We start from the raw sequence: 23,579 nt of genomic DNA on the forward strand, positions 1-23,579 counted from the left end.
TCCAGATACGTATAGCCGAGCCCTGAATGCGCGATACAATTTACAAATATCAACTTACTTGGGCTAACCGCGGTTTTCTGGAAGTTACACCCACTACAGCTACAAAATAATCTTATTATCATCCACCGTGATCGTCGGAGAATTAGCCCTTAAAACCAAGATGGTATCAGTACTTTGAAATTTCTTACGGGGTACATCTGTTATCAATTTGTTAATACGCCTTTCTGTACGCTCTATATAGAGCAAAACTTAGCGCCTTTTCAATAGAAAACTAGCTCGAATCTGAATTAATCTGAGGTATGAAATTGAAGAAAATTTATATTGAATAAACAACGCGTTTTTAGCAATTTGCCAGAAAAATATTTTTTTAAGAAAATGCAAAGAGAATTATAAAATTCATTTGTAAACAAGAATGATGACTATCACTAAAGGAAAGTTTAATGGCGAAATAGGGAAAAAATCCGAGAGAAATGATTTTGATTTGATCAGGCGAATGAAACTAATACCGAGAAAGGCCTAAATTGGAATATACAGTCAAATGAACTGCAGTAGGTACCTCTGCGGCGCTGAAGAACCATCCGCGTAACCAAATTCGCAAATCCATGAAAGGGATAAAATGATGTTTTTTCCATGTTATTAATTAATTCGCGTAAAATTAACATATGCCTCTTTGTGACACAAGGGCTCCAAAATTCTGTGAAAGAAAATCCATTTGAAACTACCGAAACTAAGTAAAAGTAAATAATTAGCATGATATCAAAAAGCGTTCCAATGTCATTTAAAATTTTTTTCCAATTGCGTCTGCAGCTATTTACTCTGTATTTTACTGAGAAAACTGTAAACTGCTGCGACACGCCGTTCCTTAGGATTGTCATGTTTGCTTGCCTGTTTCTAGGGAATGGCGAATGAACATGGTTATTGAAATCTCACTAATTTTTAACAATTTTTGGTTGCAAACAGTCATTTAATAATTTTGCTAACCTTTTTTGATACCACCCCTGAAACGTCAGATGATTGTATTTTTCAAAAAACCTCTTTAATTACTTCAAATTACAGTTTTTTATAGTCTCACTCCTTCAAGCAATTTTCCGCGTTGCTTCTCTTCTAATAAATCATCAATAATTTTTTTGATAAACAATTGCATGACAACAGTAAATAACGGTTTTTAAATTTCAAACGGTACACTTCAGTGTGACGGTCAAATTTCCAGTCAGTATGTGCACGATTTCCCTGGACAGATTTATCAAAAATTATTTTTCCGGTCTGCGTCTAAGGTCTAAGTTATTGCATTGCATTATTGTTTGAAGAGTGGTGACATTAAATTTAATTCGACTGAAATATCCATCGCGTGTGTAGTCGTCCAAAGAAATGTCCACGGATCCTGATGGACAGCCATGGCTGTTAAATGGAAACTGTTTTATACCATTATTTCGATTTTGAGTATTTAAAAAAAACACAACCTAGTTCTCAAATGTATTTTAGTAGCAAAACGCAAAATAATTTTAGATATTGTATTTTTCGATGCAATATACAAAAGCATCGAAAGTACGTTACTCAAAAACATTTATTTCCCATACTATCCGCCCTCGTGTGTAACTACTTATCACAAAATGATGCCATCCAGTTTAATCTTCCTAAGCAATTAATCGATGTGTAAACAAATTATTTTCAAATCACATGATGTGTTTCCACATGATCGTCAGATGTTTTAAAAAATTAAAATAGGAAAATATTCCGTATAGTGCTGATTTTTCAGCAAAACTCGGGTCGATTATTGAAAGATTTAAGTGGTTTCCGCTGAAATGAATTGTATTTATTTGACACTTTATAGTGCCACTTAATGTAATTCCCTTTCGATTCTTCAAATTATATTCTCTAAATTATTGAAAGAAAGAAAACTTAAAGACTATCGGAATAGTTGATGAGGAGGGACAGATTTTGCCAGAGATAGATATACTTTGCATCCGATACTCGCATTGGACCATACAAGGATTACCTTGAATAACTTATCTACGTTCTAAATAGTGCTCATCATCCATCTTGGCTCTATCGCGTTGCATTTGAAAGGAAATGCCTACATCAATCTTGTTCTATGTCACTGAAGAAGTAGGCACACAAATAATAGAAAAATAAATTGTTTGCATGTTTCAAACTTTTATTAACTTTTACAATATGAAGATCGACAAATATAATTAACTTTACATCTGCGAAGTTTGCGCAGAAGTACAATTATATCATGAATAGTTGACGTTTCTAGGAAATGAAAAGTAGTCATTTTTCCAGTGGATTAGAAGTGCGATTTGGGAGATATCGATGAATGTGCCATTTTGTCTTGGTTTCATAGATTTTATGAGAAAAATTTACGTAAGTAATTCCACGTCAAAATAAATCAGCGGTTTTACTAAAGTTTACTCGTTTTCATTTAAGTTGAGGAACTTGAGAATAACAGTTATTTCAAAGATGAATACATAAAATTGAAAATTACATAAATGTATAAAATTAGTTCTTAAAGTACTGCTGAATTGTCACATGATTTGAAAATTTAATGCCTGAAAAAGCCTTATCTTCACAAAGATAAGGCATTCCTATTGATATTGCATTACCCTGCTATTACGGGTGCAGGATAAAATTTGGCATACCTATGAATGAAGGATTGATGAAGAAATAAATTATATTTCCCATGCATTTTTGAGATGATATGTTTTGATATATTTCAGGTAAATAAGTTAAATGAAGTGGGCGTAAAGTGGGCTTTATCGCATCCAAGGAAATGTAACGTCATCCGATGATCAGAGTGTGAAAAATAAGGGGCTAATTGTCATTTATCTCAACCAAACCAAAAGCTTACAGCTATGATTTTGTACTAGAGTTCAGACTTAACAAAAATTATCAATTTTTGATTGCAATATTGCCTATTCAATTAGTATGAGTTGGTCACAGACATAAGCAAACACATCTTAAACCTGAATTATTGCGTGATTGATACCTACAAGGAAATTTGTTGTTTGGAAAATCTACATTATGAGTGAGTTATCTTGAGAGAGTGTTTTTTACAGTCTTTATATCAACTCACCAACCTGTCTGTTTGTCTGGTACAAATCTTGTAACTGAAATTTGACTCACTTCCTGTGAAGCAAAAACGCTGAAATTTTGCACACTTCTTCATTTCCGATGACAATACATGAAAATATAACTTTTTCTCTCCAACCCCCCTTTAACCACCCCCCAGTCAACCTATAGCCCCCCAAAACATGTTTTTGATCAAAGAAGTTCCAAATGGTCGATTTTCGTGTTTTGCGACCACAGTAAAAGTTATCCACCATAAAATTTCCCATCGACTCAGCCCTAGCTTGGGGGATTCGTCTTGCTTTACTCGGCGAGACCCCCGCTTTCGAAAATTTTTCAAAGTCCCTCCGTCGTCTCGGGTCCGGCTTCGGACTTGGAAAAATTTCGTCCGAATTCCGTCGTCCCAGGTCCGGACTCTGGACTGAAAATTTTCGGCACTTTTTGACGATTTTTTTCGAAAATCGTCAAAAAATTTTTCTTCCCTTCGAGCGCCTGCAGATTCGTAGTAATAAATATAGTGACTTTTTTAATACGTCACTTTTGGTTTTTCGGGGTCAGTGAGTTTTTTTGCTTTGTGTCATATATAAACGTTGCTCATCTCTCATTTTTTTATAAGAGCTTATTTAATCGTGTTTTCAGTTTAAATTGTTTCCTTTCACTTCACTGGCATCGCATCTAACTTCTAATCCCCCCTTTTTTGCCCTGCAAAGAGTACAGACTTGGGGAATTTATTTCTTCCAACTATTATACGGCTGTAGAACGTTCATTCACTTATATTACCGTACCAAGTCTATTGGGAATTTGTCAACTTTAAAAAATATCACTGGAGTAGGGAAACTATAACAATAACTAGGAAAAAATAACTCAAAACATGGGAGTGTTGGTCACTATACCCCACATACTGGATCGGTTGAAGCCAGGCTGAACCGCGTCCGAGGTTATTTAACCTGGCCGACTTCCATGTATTTTACATGGAGAGTGGGTAAAATTGTATGGTAAAAATGTTGTCTATCCTGAAGTGCAAAAACTGCCCTATGAGACCCACGTAATTTATCTTTCAAGCCGCAATCATCCGAATTTTATGAGCCGAGAAAATAAAATTTTCAAATTGGGCGCTTTCTATGGCTGCTTTACATGGGGCATGTTATTGCCCTGGTTAGCACTGAAAACATTTTCGAAATTTCGAGAATGCGAGCTCGGAATAAGTGTTGGGGCTATTTTGCCATATCGCATCCATGCATTCTCGCATGTGTTCTTACAATTCACCGCTTTACGCGACGAAATAATGACTGCGCCTTTGTACGTACGTAATATTGCGCATTGACGTGCCCCGTGTAAAACGGCCTTAATGTTTGCAAATGGAACGCTAATTCTGGAGGTCATTCGCAAGATGGCTAAGTGCGCAGGTTCATGGCTTCATGTGTGGCGCAGTGGCATGGTTCATTTTATTGCTCAATTAATTCCAGGGTTCAGGGTGAAAAATAAAGCGATAAATCTGACCTGGAATTAATCACATTCATGTGTTCTTTACCTGCCCTGAAAACGCTTTTGCTCTTGGAGGCCGTACAGAGGCGCAGTCAAAAATGCTTCGTGTAAAGCGGTGAATTGCTAGGATGCATGAGAGAATGCATGGACGTGAGATGGAAAAATAGCACCTGGTCTTATTTTGTTCGCGCATTCGCACAATAATGAGAAATTAATGAAGTTCTTACCTGAGCAACTACGTACCCAGTGTAAAACAGCCTTTAGGTGACGCACGTCGGCTACCGTGACCATTTTTGTTTGGGGAACGACGGAAATGTTTCTTGGAATTTCTTATCGAAAATCTCTTTAAAACGGCGATTTACATTATTCTGTCCTCTTGTTTACTCACATATGAATCCATGCGTACTTCCATGGCACAGTGGGAGGGAATCCAAAAAAACTAGCCAAAACTCATATCGTCGTTATCATTTGACGTAAAAACCTTGTTTATTCCACTATTAACTATTTTTATCTCCGTAAGCCGGATATAATTTTTGTTTTCACCTAGATAAAGGAGAGACCACTATAAAAATGTCGGAAAACGTAAAGCACTTATTTCCAAAATTAAAAATGGCACTGCACTATAATTAATAAGACGCTGTACAATACCTACAGAAATCCTGAAAGAGCTTTAATCGAGTCATTCGTATCGATAGATAATATTAAAATACTATTCTGTACGGTATATGATACGCGATATTTTTATTATATTGAAGGTTATTATTATTAAAACGATTTAAATTCAAATATTTCACGGAAGTAATGTATTTTTATCTTTCCATTAGTCTTAAAACGATACATCTGAAATGAATTAGTTATAAAATATAGACTACGTTTAATACAGATGAAAGTACCTTTTGGTCCTACCGGACTCCGCTTCATTACTCGATCCGTCCAGCTTTTTAACTTCATCAATCTTAACAAAATTCCTTATCTCTTTGTACAATTTCATATGATTCTTACCTGTTCTGTTTTTTTTACAGAATACATGTCCGGTTCGAAAGAATGGAGAAGCCCTAAAAAATAATTTTTAATAATGAAATTCGTCAAAATATTCTTTGCGGCTCTCGGAATCTTTGAATATCTATCTGTTTTGATTTTTTAGATCTTTTACCAAAAGTGGTAAAAATATTATGGTTTTGGTCAGCTTCCTTCGATTCCTGCCCACTGTGAATTGGTCCCACGACGAAGTTTGTTTTGCATTTCCTAACCCCTCTACTCCTTACTTCTTAGATATTGGAAGGGCGATTTGGTAACGCGAGACATGAGAAGGTACTGTCATTATCCATAAAATCAATCACTTTTAGATAAATTTACAAAAACTTTATTTCATGATTAATTACACTTCAGAAATTTTCACATTACAGATTAGAGATAAAAGGTTACAAATATAAGTAGACCTAACCTTAAAAAAGTTAAAAGTAAAGAAAGTATTTCAAAACTATGCATCAGAAGAACTAGGCCATAAATGTGAGAGTAAAGAACTATATTATGTTCAATACCCACTACAATTAAATCAATCATTCTTAGTCGAGAAAAAAAATTGGCATATGGCCAATACAAGGAAATGATATACGTTAGAGCAGTTTGATTTATGGTTACTATTCGACTTCATGTAATTTTGTATATTATCTGTAGATTTTTTAAAGAAAGATTGAGTACCAATGCTGTTGATGCAAAAACACTTCCTGGAATAATTACTTGCTTGTAGTACACTAAGTTGTACACCATAGGTGCTAAATATGGCAACATTAGACATTAACGTGCTAATAATCATCCGGAATTGACCAAGAGGAATAAAGTACATGTGATCAATGCTCCATATGACAAATGAGGCGCACCTGAATTTTCCTGACGTTGGAATAGTCCCCAGCACCTTATTCGTGTGTTGTGACTTTATTTTGGTTCAATGGCACACCAAAATCCGCTGAATCCGTGGATAAATTCTCACGCTTCCAGAGAAGTACACTTCGGGCCGCGAGACTAACCCGTCTGCGCACTTATTTTAGTATTTGCACTTAAAATGCGTTTGAAATTCCGACTTCTATTATCGATTGAAATTTCTATGAAACAATAAAACTTTAAATATTTGTAACATATCCATCATTTGGCATCCAAAACAATAGAATCCGCCTCCGCCGATTGTTGCTCTGTCATTTAGTACTCAGAAGTTTTCGAAAATGCATTTTTTGTTCCTGCGCTAACGCGAATGAATTTTGCCTATGCGGTTACATTTAAATGAAAACAAACATTTTTGATCCTTTCGATCAGTATATTTTTGGAAGTCATGAAATTTAGGCATTTTGATCTTTTTGACGAAATACTATAAAATTGTTCGCTCTTGTCCGCAATTTCGGCTTTCATTCGTCCAAACTAAAATGTTAAATTCATTACGCAAGTGAAGCATTAGAAGTATTCCTTTTTTCCTCTTGTTTACTCTTTAGAAATGTGAATTTCTTCAATACAAGAGTATTGCATGACATTTTGAATGAATTTAAAGGAAATAAACTGGATGATAAGTTTTCGCTGGTGGATGAAAAACTTGCAGGAATGGCAAACGCACCTGTCACTCATACTGTTTGTAACATTATTTTGAGATATATCAAAAGGGACTTTTTTGGCCGGTTTTTGAGTCTAGTTACTCATATATGCGGCGAGCTATTGGATACCTACCCACCAGATTTACTTACGAAAGGTGTAAATATTAGTTTGGCTGGGATTCTGAGCATTTTAAACTGACATTTCTGAAGAGATAATACGAATCATACGCGAGAAATTACGATTATTAATGGTATAGTTTCACTCCACAGTTTCTGACGAATCGAGTCGTTGTTGTGAGACCGGTATTATGTGGATGATCCATATATATTTTATTCGTTACGTATCACTTAAAATTTACCCTGTGAACATTATACATGAAATTTTCTTGGGTTCAGATAGGGTACGAAAATTGTAGGCTGCCAAAGTTTGTGGCTCGACTCGTCTTAAGGCTACTGATGTAAATTCGGAGTGACCTCTGAAAATCGGCGTTAGGAGATTGTTCAAGGTCAATCGGTATCGCGGTTGACCTTGATTGACCTCGATTGACCGGTTCACCGATCTAGTATCTGGTATTTAAACCGAAATACCCATTACTCGATCTCCAAAAGAGGAGATAGAGATGAGGTTGGAAAGGAAGATTTTTAACCAAGTTCCCGGTTATTCGTTCAGCAGCTCTTGAAATAGGATTCTGGAAAAATCAGATAGGCAGAGTAAAGCATCCGAAAATCTCCGCGGGTTTTTCGCCTCTGCAATTGTGTCTGACCAATCTCGCCCCTCCTGATGCCGATTTTTAGTGGCCAGTTGATACCTGCAGCAGCAGCCTTTAGTATAGGCGCCGAAATGTTGGAAGCCTTAAAATATTTAGCGAGTACTATAAAATTTTACGCATAGTATTCCTGTTCAATACTTTCATCAAATATAGCCAGAACAAACGTTAGACAAAAAATTAAAACTAAACTTATAACTAAATTTGAAAGAGATTCTGAAAAAAAAAAACCATTAACCCACAAAAAACTGCTCAGCATGAGGCACATTTTGAATTTTATTTAAGATATTTTCTTTTGAGAGACTTAAAATAACAGATTAAATTGACTCTGTTGACACATAATGAGTAATTGGTGGAGATTTTTACGTATGAAAACGTGGAACAATAAAAAAACTGAATTTAAAGGGATTTTGACGGAGAGCCCATAATGATTCCTCCTTGTCACCTTGAAATTGTTTGGCAAATTATATTCTTAAATTGTTATAAGGGATGAAATTGACTATATACTTCGAGTAAACCATTGAGAAGACCAAGGGAAATGAAAATATATATTGTGTGTAAATACTGATTGTATTTAAATAATAATTTTAGAACCAAGGGCCGCTAAAGAAAAATAAAAATGAATTTTTATGAGGCTTCAATATGTGAATTATTTCAGAGCTGACGTAAGGCGTTGGTAATAACATCACCATGAGTACCAGTTATACTTCCACTAAGTGTGTATGATGAATGAAGCCGTCCCGTTTCTAATCCTTTTCTTACTATTAGCTTCCTGAACGCCATAATGGAAGCATCTAGTGGAACATCCATGTTGAAGTCTCCGATAAACACAACTAATAGAGAAACGGATCGTCTCTGATTTGGCATGTCGTATATCCTCATATATCGACTATTTTTACGTGACCATTCCCAACCAAGACCCTCGTAAACGTTACCGTCGCCTCCGATGAAGAAATTTACGCTCTCGTCCCCACGATCGTACGCTCTTCGTGACATTGCTGTGCACTCATTCTTGGTACTGCAATCAGGTCCTTCATTAAGAATAAATATGCTGGAGAAATATGTTGGTCGGTAATAAGCTTCCTGATAATTATATGTTGGATTTCTTGCACTCCACTCATGTCGCGCAACTAACTCGTTGTTAAACGGTGTACAGTCGTCCGTGATGCTTATTTGTTTACGCCAGTTTTTCCACTTGCGCGCCGCTTCGTTCAGAGAATCTCCAATTAGCGAAAGGTTACTGCATAGCTGACGGATTGAAACTAATTTGTATTCGGGATTAATTTTTCCCCAGCGGATTCCACTCTCTAGCAGATAATTTAAGGCCCTGATCGCATTCGACGACGGTAAGTCGTCTTGAAATTTTCCCAGAAACCCAATGAACACCATGGTGCAGTTTGGACAAAAGTATTCACTGTAAATGCTTGCGTGCCAACCTTTTGCTTCATAAGAGCGTCCATCCTCGCCGATGAAGAAGTTCTCAAAGTTGTCCTTTACAGAGGGCAGGTCATTTACCTGGCTGAGACATTTTTCACGATCGAAACAGCGATCTCGTCCGTCGGATATGACAATGTATTCAACTGAAGTAAGAGCACTCGCTCCACTGATGGAGCTGATGGAACGGTATTTTTTTCTAACATTAGGGACAGTCATGAATGGAACATAGGGTAGGGACTCCGTAGCAATCGATGGAATGGTCTCGTCTGAATAGTGATCCATGCTCTCCATCTCCTGCTGAAAGGCCTCACCCAACTCGTCCGTGCAGTTGCATAACTGTCGATAGGACATGATCTTGTAGTCCTCCGAAAGTTTTCCAGCATTTAGCCCATATCTCAGCAACGCATTGAATGCTGAAATCGCTAAGCGGGAAGGAATATCTTTATGGAACTGGCCAAAAAATCGCACAGATACAGCTGTTTCCTTTTTATTGTTGCTCGTATCGGGCGGGTATTCGAGCCAGCCCAAGCCTTTGTATATGTTACCATCGTCACCGATGTAGAAATGGTCGGCGAAGGAACCACATACATCTATTCCTCGATATTCCTGCTCGCGGATCTGACGAGTGCATTCAGCCAGAGAGAAACATCTGTCTCCTATTCCTCCTACAAGAACGTAAAGAATGCTGCTGTTTATGGAGACAAACTTTTCATTCTGGAAAGTGGCGTTCCACGCATCGTAATAGACTACTGGCAGAAGATTCCAAGACTCGACATCCTCATCATCTTCAAACTCTGTTTCTCTCAACCACTGAGGTTGTCCTTCAGCGTATTTGCTAAGGGCGTCTCCCAAAAAAGAAGAGTCGTTGTACACGTGACGTAGAGAATAGATCTGGTATGAGGGAGATATCTTCCCAAGATCGATGCCAAGTTTAATGAATGAGTGAAATGCTTGGAGGGTTATATTGTTTGGCATGGAATCGTTGAAAGTTCCCAAGAAATTGATGGTGATATACGATCGACGGAGCTTTTTGAAGTAAAGTGGTGGCAAGTTTTCCCAGCCTCGGCCTTCGTACACGATGCCATCGCTGCCGACGTAAAAACTATCAAGGTTACCGTATCCGTATGTCCTTTTCTCTGAAACGACTTTGCTCATACAATCCTTTACGTGGAAACATTTGTCACCACCATCGCTTAGTATGATGAATGCGATCGGCAAAGTCGGCTTGAACTTAGCTGTTGGAACTGCTGATTTCGGACTATTATCAGACCTTGTTATCAGAGGAACGAGTTTGGCTGTCATTCGTCCTTCAGTTGACTGAATATCGAACCTTTTCGCCCAAGGGGTCCATTTCTGAACGTAGCTGTGTAACGCGTCCCCGAGGAAGACCCGATCGCCATATACTAGACGGAGAGAAGTCAGCTCATAGTAAGGAGACAGTTTTCCAAGCCGAACACCGGTAAGAATCAGGTGTTTAAAAGAGCTGATCGCCCTGTCAGCTGGTATTTTCGAATCGAACGTGCCCAGGAAACTGACGCTTACGTAACTGTTTCTCAACCCTTCCACGTGCCATTGAGGTAGAAAATCCCAACCCCGGCCTTCGTAGACATTGCCGTCCTCACCGATGTAGAAATTGTCCAATAGGTCACCGTAGTCTCTCATTTGAGACTGCTGCAGAGATCGCACTCTGAAGATGCATTCTTCGCGGGACAGGCACGGCTTATCGACATTGTTTACCAACACGTATGTGACCGGAAGGTCTGTTTTCTTGTGCGCCGTCGTGGGTTCTGTTGCGTTCCACTCCCGGCGGAAAACGAAGTTCAGGAGGTCGGGCTGTTGGTATTCCCACTTCGACGCTGGGGACTCGTCACTCACCCAACCTGCCCACTTCTCAACGTTTCCGTGCAGGCTTTTTCCCAGGTGAGTATCGGTGTTTGATAACTGCCGGATTGAGACGATTTCGTAGCGGGGCGACAGGGTACCCATCCAAACTCCAGAGACGAGTAAGGATTTGAATGCTCGCAAGGCGTCGCGTGATGGGAGCTGTGAATCGTGGGAACCCATGAATTTGACCGTGAGGGATAGATTCCTGATTCCGTGAAGGTACCAATACGGCGCAATATTCCACCCTCTTCCTTCGTAAACATTGCCATCCCCACCAATGTAGAAATTCTCGCGAAGCTTGCAGTCTTCACCTAGATTTGAAAATTCTTCTCGTCGAACGACATTCATGCAGTCGGCTTTCGAGTGGCAGTGAAGACCACCATCGAGCACCACAATGTATTCGGGTGGATTTTTGAGGGTAATATATCTGTTAGCTTGCATTTTGTTCCAATTTTTCCGATATATCAAGTCGTACTTCAGTTGATCTGTAGAAAAAAGTGCAATATTTACTTGTTAGATATTTATAAAAGAATGCCTATGTAGTTCTAAAAGGCATATAATTTCAGAAGAAATGAAATAAATATTTAGAGCAAATGTTTTGGGGGAATATGGTGGATCAAATTCACGCATGAAAATTACAGGATATGAAATGAAAAAGGAGAAATAATTTCAGCTTGCACTTTTTGTAGGTATGTGGAAGAAAACTTATTTGAAAATATAGTGAAGAGTGAACGACGCATTTTCCCGAGCGGAGAATTGATGATGAGATATTATGTAAATATTGACAGAGCTGCTTGTAAAAGAGTTTAATATGCAGCTCCGGTCATTAAACTCGGGACTTTGCGAGAGGGTCACAAGAACAAATTACTGTTATAGGGAGTAGTTTAGATGGCGAGAATATATAACATAGAGAAAATTAAACTGCTATTCATATGGCTAGATTCTGTCATCATACTTTTTTCTAATTGTAACCGCTAAAAGGACAGAGTGGGCATATTGAAAGTATCGAGTAATATTTTTCTTTTTTACATAGATATTGCCATTGTATGAATATGCATTTATTCATTACAATAGTTAAATTTTATTATCGGATCCAATTCAAAACAAATAATCGAGGTGGAATTTAGCGTGCGTTTCCTTTTTTGATTGGTGAAACTATTTTTTGTAATGGATTTGATATTTCTCTGTGGTAAACTCCATGAGAAAACTTACCCTCGTAACATTGAGCATCATCCGCATCATCTGCATCATCGTCGACTGGATATTTCTCTTCGTCTTCCTCCTGTGAATCTAAAAGAGAGGAATAGAATGAAGTTTGAATTTTTTGGTGAGAGATTTTAGTGAGAAGGATTTTAAAGCGTGGCTATCCGCACTCAAGTCCGACATATGGGACATATACGATAGATATCTAGGATATCATTATCAATACTTGGTATGTATGGAAATTGTAGAGTTAAGATGAATGAAAAAGTTATGCATAATCAGGTGAAACCGTATGAATACCAGTCAACCGTAAATAATTTAGATTTTTAATAATTGTAGTATTAACGAGGATAAACATAGTATATGGAAATAAATTACAATTTATCAAAGTTTTACTTCTTTCATTTCCATTAAAATTGATTTTCCGATGATGATTGACTACTTTCAGGTTATCTTCCGCGTCTTAAGTGAATCTGAATTTTTTTATCTCATTATAATAATTTTTTGAACACCTCGAACTTAATTTTAAATTGACCGGATTGACTTTTAACACTTTGAACGCCGGCTTCTAAATTTAAAGCCCAACTGAAAAATCCAGCCATTTTTACTATATTCGTAAAATCTTTTAAAACATTAGCATCAAAAATATATTTACATCGATGTGCATTTCAATAAAAATGGACTTTGCTCTTCTTTATGAATGAGTTGAATAAAATTTACTGCTAATTTTTAAATATATAATTTAACAATGAAAACCTACTGTTTTTGAAAAATAAAAAAGTTGCAACATATGATGTACCGCCATAACATGCATAATATTTTTTTTAATACGCTCAATTTGAACTATTTAAAGCATGGAAATCCTAAAAAAAGCATTGTTCCAAGCAAAGCATTATAAATCCTGGATGACAAAAAGGGTCAATGCACCCTCAACGAACGATTCGATTGGCCCAAAGAATTTTCACACTAAGTGGCCTAAGATGAGGATGCCCGTAGCTACAGAGGGCTTTTCGTCCTCAAGACATAAAGCGAACTCTTTTTCCATCGAGCAGTTGATTTTTGAAAAACAGAACCCCTAAGCAGTAAACTGGAAAAGTACCACGGGTGAAATATTACGGCTTCACGCATACAAAGCCAACTTAATGGAAAGACGTATTATTACGTCCATGGCAATCATCAGAAGGATTAGCAGGACGTAATATTACGTCCATGGCACGCAAAGTGTTAAAATATCACAGTGTGTACCCTGAAAATGCGTAACTACTGCTTGATGGGTCGGTTAGTTTAGCATATGCCGTTTTTAGGTTTTACCTCCTGGAAGCATGTCATATTGATCTAACCGAACGGGAATTTTCCAAAAAACTTTTTATAACTCCTCCATTTCCCCCAACCACGCATCCTTTCCGCACGTTACCCGTGATTCGGTGTCGCGAAAAAAGTGCACAGTTTACCCTTATGTAGTTACAAAAGGAATCTTGCCCCTATTTTCTTAGAAATAAGGAATGCCTGACTATTAATCCATATATCTTCCTCCTAAACTCCCAATATGCGTATCCGTTATAATGTGCTTCGGGCGTATCCTTGTCAGTAATAATGACTTGCATAACCAAACCAAGTAAAAATACTAAAAAGAATTCAAATGTTTAAAGCAACAAGTAAACTAGTAAACATAAATTGAACACAACTAAAAAGTTAAAAGTAAAAGTATGAATTTAAAATATTGTAGCGGACTTCTGCTGCTTACAAAGTGACTTACAGTAATGACGAGGATGGAGTGGGTGAGATGGTGCGTATGCTTGGGAGAAATATACTTGAGCTATTTTAAATACAACGTTTTTCTTAACTTACTTTCGTGTCTGTCTGTTTGTTGCGGTGGAATTTTGTAACTCAATTTTAACACACTTAACGACTAGCTAGACCATTGAAACTTTATATCTAGCTCAGATCTAGATGATAATGCATATTTATATGCTTTCTGCCATGATTCTGGCTAGATTAAAAAAAATATTTACAAAATTAATTTTGTATGGAAAATTAATTCCACATTTTGCCACCGTTGCGCCGCAATCACATTTCTGCGAATTTTTAGTGTGACATAATGAATGTTGTGCAACATATAAGCGCATTTTTCAGAAAAATTTTATAAAAAAATTAAAATTTTATAAAACTTGAATTTAAAAATCAATAAAGTGAAGTAACTTGCTTTATTGAATTCAAAACTATAAATTATTAGTTAGTTGAGTGGTAGTGACATGAGGGAAGAGAGAGAAAGGTAGTAGAAAAGAAAAATTAAGAAAATCTTTTAAAACTAAATAGAAGAAAATAATATTTTAAATAAAAAAATAAAAACAACGTTTTTCTCGCCAACCAAAAAGAAGAAAATAAATTTTTCTGTCCATATTTGAGTCTCGATATGAATTGTTACTCAAACGGTGATAGACTTTATGAAAATCATTACGACCAAAACAAAAAACTTTGGGCGCATATAAAATTAAATTTAATATTTGCAATAGGTGGCATAACTCTTAAAAAGTCTTACTAAACTGCGATTTGATTTACCAACCATATTCTTATCTAAAATCAACACATTCACATAGTTGAAGACTTTGCTGATCTTTGAGAACTGAAACAGAATCAAAAATGCACAGATATTAAATCTTTAAACATTGCGTGTCAGGTAATAACACATTCATGCATAATTTCTGAATACTTAAACATTAAATGATGACTTCTTGAATATTAAAATTAATCAATCAAACCATTAGATGCTAATTTCTAATACGTTCAGATGTTAAGTACTGAGCGTTACCTTCTCATTCAATATAAACTGAATTTTAAATAACCTTAATAATAGTGAACGAGCGTGATGCGCCCGCTCCCAGCGGGCTTCCCCGCTCTTTTCAATGCAGGTCCACAGAGGGATAGGCGCGTTTCTAACTTTAAAATGTAGAAAAAAAGGCAGGGTCCTATGTTCAAATTTAATTGGAATGTTCATGTACAAATTGAGGTCAGAGGACCTCCTTAAACACAACATTGGAAGTAATTTCACTATCCTCTGTTCATACTTGTTTAGCGTTTTCCTTAATATTTACAAAAATATTTTGAAAAGATCTTACCTTAGAGAATGCTACATGAAGTTGGCCATGAGAGAGTACAGGGTCAGGCAGGAATAAGCCAGCTCTTTGCAAAGTCTGACCCTGAGCCTTGTTAATAGTCATCGCATAGGAAACCTTAATGGGAAATTGTCTGCGTGTCAAATTAAAAGGCGTGGTGGGATCCGACGGCGTTAACTGTATTCTTGGGATGGGATGAGGACAATCTTGCCGGAATCGATTACTTTTTTCATTTTTTAAAACCAATTTTAGGAAACAATAGCAATATTTAGGAGGTAAGATATGCCGTCGCATGTTCTATGATAAATTCTGTGCATTTTGGTACCTCATTTGTAGAGTTTGGTTGCGTATAAGTAGAGAAAAAGGTTTCTATACAGTAGAAATAATATAGGGGATAGTATCAATTAGTAGCAGGTACCATCAATTTACATAACGATGGAAAAACCAACTGTAAATTGTAATAATCCAAATTCATATTTATTGCAAACACTAAATGTAACCTTACATGCGCCCAACGTTTTTCGTTTTGGTCGTGATGATTGTCATAAAGTTTGTCGCCATTTGAGTAAAAATTCATATCGAGACTCAGATATGGACAGAGAAATTTATTTTCTTCTTTTTTGTTGGCGAGTAAAACGTTGTGTTAGATTTTTTTAATTTATAATATTATTATTTCCTTCTTTTTTAGTTTTAAATGATTTTTTTAATGTCTTAAAAAGGTCATATCTTCTTATCCGAAGGAACTTCCCTAACATCGAAAAACCAACTTATTAGCCTAGCAAAAATAGAAACACTACTTTTTCTTTTGATAATGCGTTAAAATAAATTCTTTAATAGCCATTTAGACAGGCAAAGTAATCATTCGCGGTAGTTAGTAGAATAGTAACCGCGGCCATTTGTTCTGTTCGAATAGAAAAAAATCGCTTTTTTTCAACCGACTATAACTTTTTAGACGTTTCGTTTTTTTCGTGGTTCCCATCACTAAATGATTGAGCATGCACAGCCGAAGCCGGTAGGAGACGGAGAAAAGGCAGCACGAAGGATATTAGTTCGAATTAATTTTTGAATCACAAATAATTATGAGTTTCCCCTGGAACTAAGCATTAGGCTTCAGCAGTTTAATTTGATTTCGATACTTTGGTGATTAATTGAGAAACAAATGTTTTTTAAGAGCACTTAGTCTTCAAGATGGGCTAATTAAAAGTATGCAGAGAATAACGTTTTGCTGCATTAGCTTTTGCGTATTATTGGGCTCAATACTTAAGGAGGTAAATTAGGCGCTAATGGCTTAATGGGATTGTTTAACGTGCTAATACAACCAAGCATGCTTCATATTGGCGATATTAATAATATTCCATAACAACTTACCTTTGGTATTTCGAAAAAAGGTTGCCCAGTCCAGTGGGCGAGAAAAGGGTTGTTCTGAACGTGACGTCACCATGCTTCCAATCTCATTAGATGTTTCATTGGAAAACATGGGAAGCGTGAATCACACAATAGCATTTTGAAAGGAACTGCACTAATAAATCGAAGATAAACTGTGTTTATGTGCACGTTCTGGTACCAAGAACACGAAAAAGAATTTTTCCTTCTGGGGCATAAACACGGAGGTGACGCTATCGATATGCATGAGTTTAGTATTATTAAAATCGATTCCCTTCACTTTTATTCGTCTTTGCTATGATAAGTACTCTAGAATATTTATCGGTATCTTAGATTTCCTACATAATTTATCGATATCTTACTTGAATGTTCATTTACTTAATCTATTAAGTATATTTATCGGAAAGGTGTTATTGCAATAATAATTAGCACAATTACTGGGAGGAAAGTTCATGCATTTTCGATTTTTTTCCTACGTACAAAATGAGGGTTACACTCATGGAGTGTACTATCATTGTACGTGAATGTAGTAGGTTTCGAATGACGAGATTCTTTTTTACCGAGCGTTTCGAGCCGCCCTCCATAGGAAAGGAAAACCAGTTCATTTTATCTAACAGAAATTTCCGCTCTTGCACTAACGTTTATAAGGATATAATGTTTATATTTGAACTGAATACTTCCAATCATGTCTCAGTAGAATATATTATCGAATTACGCCATGAAAAATCAAAGGGAGGGTCAAAGATAGAAGATCAACATGAATAGAACCAGCGGTAACTTGATCAATCACCGTTCGAGTAGAAGCCAACGTATTTTTATTTTATTAACTGTAGTAATCCTGTTTCCTGGTGGTGAAATAATTTCAGGGGAATTCCTTTGATATTCAGTGCCCATAGGCATTTATCTCATTAAAAGTATGCTTCTGTGTACGCGCTCTCATTGATTATACAGTATTTCAATTCGTAAAATCTTATTGTTTTGGCGCCAACTAAGGTTCTTTTTGGCCTATTATTCGGCGAGTAACTCCATCATCATCAGAGTGAAGACTGAGCAGTGATTAATTACTTAAATTGATAAAAACTAAAAAAATAAAAAAACACACTGAATTTGAGTTTTCAATATTTATTGCTACTCATCGTAACGTGGGTTTTCAAGAGTCTTACGTGGTTCAAAATCCGAGAAGATTTTGCAGTTATGTTATTTGCTGGGAAAGCCTTCAATATTTTATACTATCTATTAGAGTCATAAATTTTACAGCTTTAACCCCGTAACCGGTGACGTGCGGTCTCAGAGACCGCTGCGTTTCTAAATTTATGAATGTTTTCAAAATTCAGATTACAAAATATCTATAATTCTCGTTAGCTTCATATTTTTGCATAACAAGGACATCCCACTCTTAAACTTTAACGTTCCTTTTATTAATTTCTGCAAATTTACAATTGAACTCGATTAGCGGTCTGTGAGACCGCACGTCACTACTACTAAGAATGCATCAAGAAAAGGAATAAGCGGGATAAATTTCATGGCTACTTACTACTTAGCCTTCCAACTTCCAACGCCTTTTTTGAATCTGGCGAAATATTGATACATAAATATAATAATTATAACTCAAGTGTTTTTGGCATCAGTTTATTGATCCTGCTTCAAACCACAATTTTTTATGATAAATTGGTTCGTATTGGGAGTGTCAAAGTTTTAATATAAGTCTTAAAATAGTTAAGCATTCAAAGAAAAATTAAACAAAACAATAAAAATGGCGTTGCAATATTTTATGAATTTTTGATTTATTGCGGTCTCCCAGACCGCACGTCACTGGTAGTGGAACAAGAATTGCACGTCACTGGTTAAGGGTTAAACTAAGCGTAATCAGGGTAGGTTTCGAGGGTTAGCAGTTATACGCATCAGAACGGTTGGAGATTATCCTAGGTAATAAGATGAAGAAAATAGAACTGTTGAAATGTATTGGTTTCAAATTTCCTTAACTCATTCTGTCATTTAAATGTAAAAGACCTATTATTCCTCCCTGCTTCCATTCCTCAACAATTTTATCACCTAAAGTTCCCACTTCACTCCTCCCATGTCACTCTACTTTACCACCCACTTCCGAACATTGACTGACCTACTTACTGATTCATACCAATGTTTGGGGTGAACGAGATGAGATGCGACAAAATGTAATGGGAGCGACCCCCTCTAAAATCATCTGAAACCCTAGGGGAATTGTAGAAACACAAAATTTTCTGTCTAATCTACAGTTTTGCCAACTGCCTCTACGCCTACACTTTTTACGAGAATTTTGGGGTTAAAAAATCGATATTTCAAAAATGTCATTTTTAGAGTCCAGACCGCGTGATCAGTGGCGGATACATATGGAGGGCGCAGGGGTCGCGCCCCCCTCCCTTGTGGGCCCGTCCGCATTGCTTAACATTGCAGAACCACAATAACAACTTTTTTATACCATATGGTGGAATTGTCTTGTATATGCTTATTATCAGTTTAAAATAAAACTTTGTTAAACTTTGCATGTGACTTAATTATTAGTAATTACGATAAAATTAAAAGTAGATCAAGATTTCTTTTGCCCCCTTGAGTTTTTTCTGCATCCGCTACTGAGCGTGATGCGTCGAGAATTCAATTTTATTTTCAGAACGATCGGAACACTTTAAATTTTGGACTAATCGTGCAATTTCAATACTTCGTGAATTATTATCTCTATGGCTAAGGGAGATACAGTGTTGCGTCATAGGGCTCAACAAATTGTAAGACCTGGCAGAGTGACCAGTAAAGGCTGCAGTCCGCAGCGAGAGGGAGTTCCTTACTTTAACTTGTCACAACCGGGACATTTATATTTGAATATAAGACCTTTAGCTGCACTTCAGGACCCCCTTCTCCGCTTTCTTTCATACTATTGAAAAGTCCTGTTGTCTATGAAGTAATTAGTTGTCCAGATGAGGACGCCATGGAGTCGTTGAAACGAAAGTAAGATCGTGGACAATGCACTAGCTTCGTTATTTTATCTACTTCTACATACCCCGCAAGCCGCCTAAAAGGCGTGTGGCAGGGGATGTTAAGCCTGAATCACAAGATCATTTTCTTTCGTCACGAAAATTGCCCACTAGAGCGATCGCTTTTGGCGATCGTAAAAGTGATCGCTCGAGTGATCATTTTTCTGAATCACACGGTCCCTCCAACCGTCGCCTTTCCCATCATTTCCGATATCACAGCTCGTTGTTATACGACCCGCATCACGAATATATAGCGTGTTTGTTTATTAATGCCGTTCCCATGATTGCCAAATGTTGCGCTGCAATCGCTCCATACGGGAATGCGTTCTGATTGGCTAATATGGGGTTTTAGTTACGGTTTTAGCGACGTAAAAACGACCGAACGAGCGATGAAAAAAAGTAATGCGAATCCTCATCATTAAGTGATTTCCATTCATCGACACACGTCAACACAAGTCGACTTGCGTCGCGGTTTTCGTGTTCCTTTCAATCGGCGTCTGTTGTGACACAAGTCAACAAACGATTACGCGCAGGAATGGGAGACTTATAAACAGTTACCGCGAGTCGACACTAGTTGACGCGTGAGTCGCATGAATGGAAAGCACCCATTATAGTGATCGCGAAAAACAATTGCCGGCGACAGTCATTTGCGAGTGATCACTCTAGTGATTGCCATAGTGCTCACTCGGAAATGACGGATAAATGATCTTTTAGGATACCAGACGTTTATATATGAAGAGGAAATGTGACATTACGATTAGCATTTATCAAGGTCCTTAATGGGTCGGGAAAAAAACGAATTCCCATATCTATCTGTTCGGCTAAATAACTCTTTTAATTTATCGCTTCTGCCGGACCTGTATATATATATAGTGGGGCTCTAATATTATGTTCTCCATATAGCTTTTAAAGATATATATTCTCAATTGTTCAAGTAATATAAGCCTAGCGCGCAGCCTTCGAGTCTCCAGTGGCACTCCATTTATTAGTTAAATATGCTTTACCACCATATATCGCTTGATGACATTGAATTGATCCTTACCTGGAGGTAGAAATTGGCCGTTGAAAATAAGAGGATGATCTAGAGGAGGCTTCAATCTGGTCAACGATGCTGTCAAGGGGAGAGCAAGTATCAGGAACAGTAAACACTTCATTCTGACGTCGATTTCATTCAGCCAGGATGGACTGGAGAATAATCCTCCTCTTCGGGTGGCTGATCCTCGTTGAGATCTCAGAGAAATTCTTCAATACTGGAAAGGTAATAATCAAACTTAATAGGTATGCAATAGGTAAGAGATAGCAAGCAAAACGTTTTGCTGGACGGAAGTGGGTTGACGGGGCTTTGGCCAATAATCCGGAGAATAGGTGTTTTTATTATTCATATGGTCATGTGCATTCATATTTTAAGGTGTTTTGTTGTCCTAGTGAAACTGTTTTTTCTTTTCTTGTTTTGATCATTTATGGTGAGTCATAATCCGCCTGCCTATTTTTGAGAAAACGAAAAATTATTAAAAAAAAACAGAATTATCAGTAAATAAGTATTCGTTTCGTGTGCTTACTCATTTAATATTTAGAATAGAAAAGAATAGAATAGATATTTATTATGCTCTGGGAAAAAACCCTTGGAGCGAAAAACACAATTTACAATAAAATGGCTCATCAAAGCAAAAAGTTCCTGTTCAGCAGTCGTGGTGTGCGATATATTATATATTTAAGGCGAAATATTGAATATTTAAGGAGGATTTATTTGGTGATTAGATGAGTGACGTGCCTTAAGCGTTTAAGAGAATAAAGGTCTCATAGGACTTTCGGTATTCCAAGTTTTTATTACAATCGTTTCAACATCAATATCTATTTATTCAATTGAAATTTCGACGTTATTAAATCATTGAGCTCAATTGAATTAGATCTTTGAGCGAGTATCAGCAAAGCGATTGCGCAATCCTCTCTCATTTTGAGATTGTTTCAGTCAAACATAATCGGACATTTTGGTCCAGACTTACAACTATTTCATGCCCTTAAAAAAGAGGAGTATTAAATAAAATGTTGAAAATGCTGGATACCCAAGAAGAACAGATTTCAAGGTAACAGCAAAGTGCATCCAAAAACCTGTTTGCTTTGCCACAGCTCAGTGACTAAGGAGTCAAGACCCCATGTTTATGGACAAAAGATGCTTAAAATTGTTTCCCCTACCGCCTCTTGAATCATTGCAGATTCCTCCTGAATCAATCTGGAAACAGTTGGTGGTTTGCGACTGTACTTTGTGGAATTTGCTGAACATTTTGGCTGAATGACTTTAACCCTCAAGAGTGTGGGAACGTTTTTAAGGTTGATTGCGGCATTTACCCAACATTTTTATTGCTAACTGGATATATTGCACATGGAAACTCTCTCTCACCATAAGGGGTTAACTCTACCAGACCAGCCCTCGTGGCAGGGGGTGCCTCCTGCACAGGGGGTCTCTTCTGTATTGGCTGGCAGCTAACATCGTGAACTCCCGCAGCTTAAGGGTTAAAATTTGTTTTTTCTACAGAATTTTTTTAATAAAACATGGCCATGGTTTCGACGGCTAACGTCATCTTCTGGTGAGGAATAAAATTGGTCCATAGGTGGTGCCCCAATCTATTTCTCACCAAAAGATGACGTTAACTATAGAAACCATGGCCGTGTTTTAATAAATAATTCGGTAGAAAATTAATATTTAAATTTATTCATCCAAAACACTCTGTATACAATACTTCAGCTAAAATTCAAGACTATATCCAAGAATAGCCAGCTTGATATGACAATTCAGACTAATTACTTTCCTTTCCATAGGGAACGAAATCCAAAGGCATAGGCAACGTTGTATTCAACTTTGCATCTTTTAACTGTGACTGTGGAAATCCAAATTTGTGACTTCACACAAAATTTGGCTTTTCTTTGATGACATTTGCCAATTATAGTATAAAAATCTTATGAAGAGGAATTTGGAAAATATTGTTGTATTCTAATTGCTATAAATCAAATTTTGCACATTCAAGAATAGTTAAGCCTCCTGAAACACCCTGAAAAAGATTATATCATAAGTTTTAGGTAGGTGAGTAATCCGTGCCATTACAAACCGGTCGAGCATCAGGTATGTGTCCTCTTTAGTGGTGTTAGACTGTGCTTTGATGAGTGAATGAATCGGTCAGTTAACCAGAGCACTTTTATTTGTATAAGAGATTTAACTCACGGAAAAAAGCTTTTCGCGCCGATTCCCGCCCAGTTAAAGATGTATCAGGTAACGAGGTACTCACGTTCGGACAGCAATCGGCAGGCCGTCTTCCCGGGGTAGAGACTGCTAATCGTCTGATTTTGACTGTCGGTCCTCCAGCGATTTCGACTATTCCCTCTTTAAGATAAGGTGGTACGTTTGGTTTAGGTGTGGGTTTTGCGCGTCCAATGAAGCGTCGTTTATCTCTTCTTTGCGGGGGAAAAAGGTTGGGACAGCCACTAACAATGGCTTGCCTTGAATTGTTACCCTCCTTTGCACACATCGGTTAGGGAAACATTCATATCGGAAATTTCTCGTTTCGTTCATATTTCTTATTTTTATTGCTGGATAGCGCAAGGCTTCGTATACGATAAGAGCCATCTCGGTGTGGCGGTAGGAGTGAATGAAATTCACGAAGT

The 23,579-nt window shown here is 37.1% G+C and overlaps 2 protein-coding genes across 4 annotated transcripts in view; one reads left to right on the plus strand and one right to left on the minus strand.

Moving 5' to 3' along the window:
* LOC124162275 overlaps window positions 1-23,579 on the plus strand; it is a 452,031-nt gene that overhangs the window by 16,120 nt on the left and 412,332 nt on the right. The gene's annotated exons all lie outside the window — the stretch shown is intronic.
* On the minus strand, window positions 7,084-23,290 carry LOC124162274. The gene is made up of 4 exons (XM_046538751.1): window positions 23,204-23,290; window positions 20,965-21,172; window positions 12,431-12,508; window positions 7,084-11,703 (listed from the first exon to the last, which is right to left on the minus strand). Exons 2-4 carry the CDS (start codon window positions 21,074-21,076, stop codon window positions 8,552-8,554), a joined length of 3,342 nt encoding a protein of 1,113 aa, XP_046394707.1. The 5' UTR covers window positions 21,077-21,172; window positions 23,204-23,290; the 3' UTR covers window positions 7,084-8,551.

This window comes from Ischnura elegans, chromosome 7 (assembly GCF_921293095.1).
Source record: "Ischnura elegans chromosome 7, ioIscEleg1.1, whole genome shotgun sequence".
Lineage (NCBI taxonomy): Eukaryota > Metazoa > Arthropoda > Insecta > Odonata > Coenagrionidae > Ischnura > Ischnura elegans.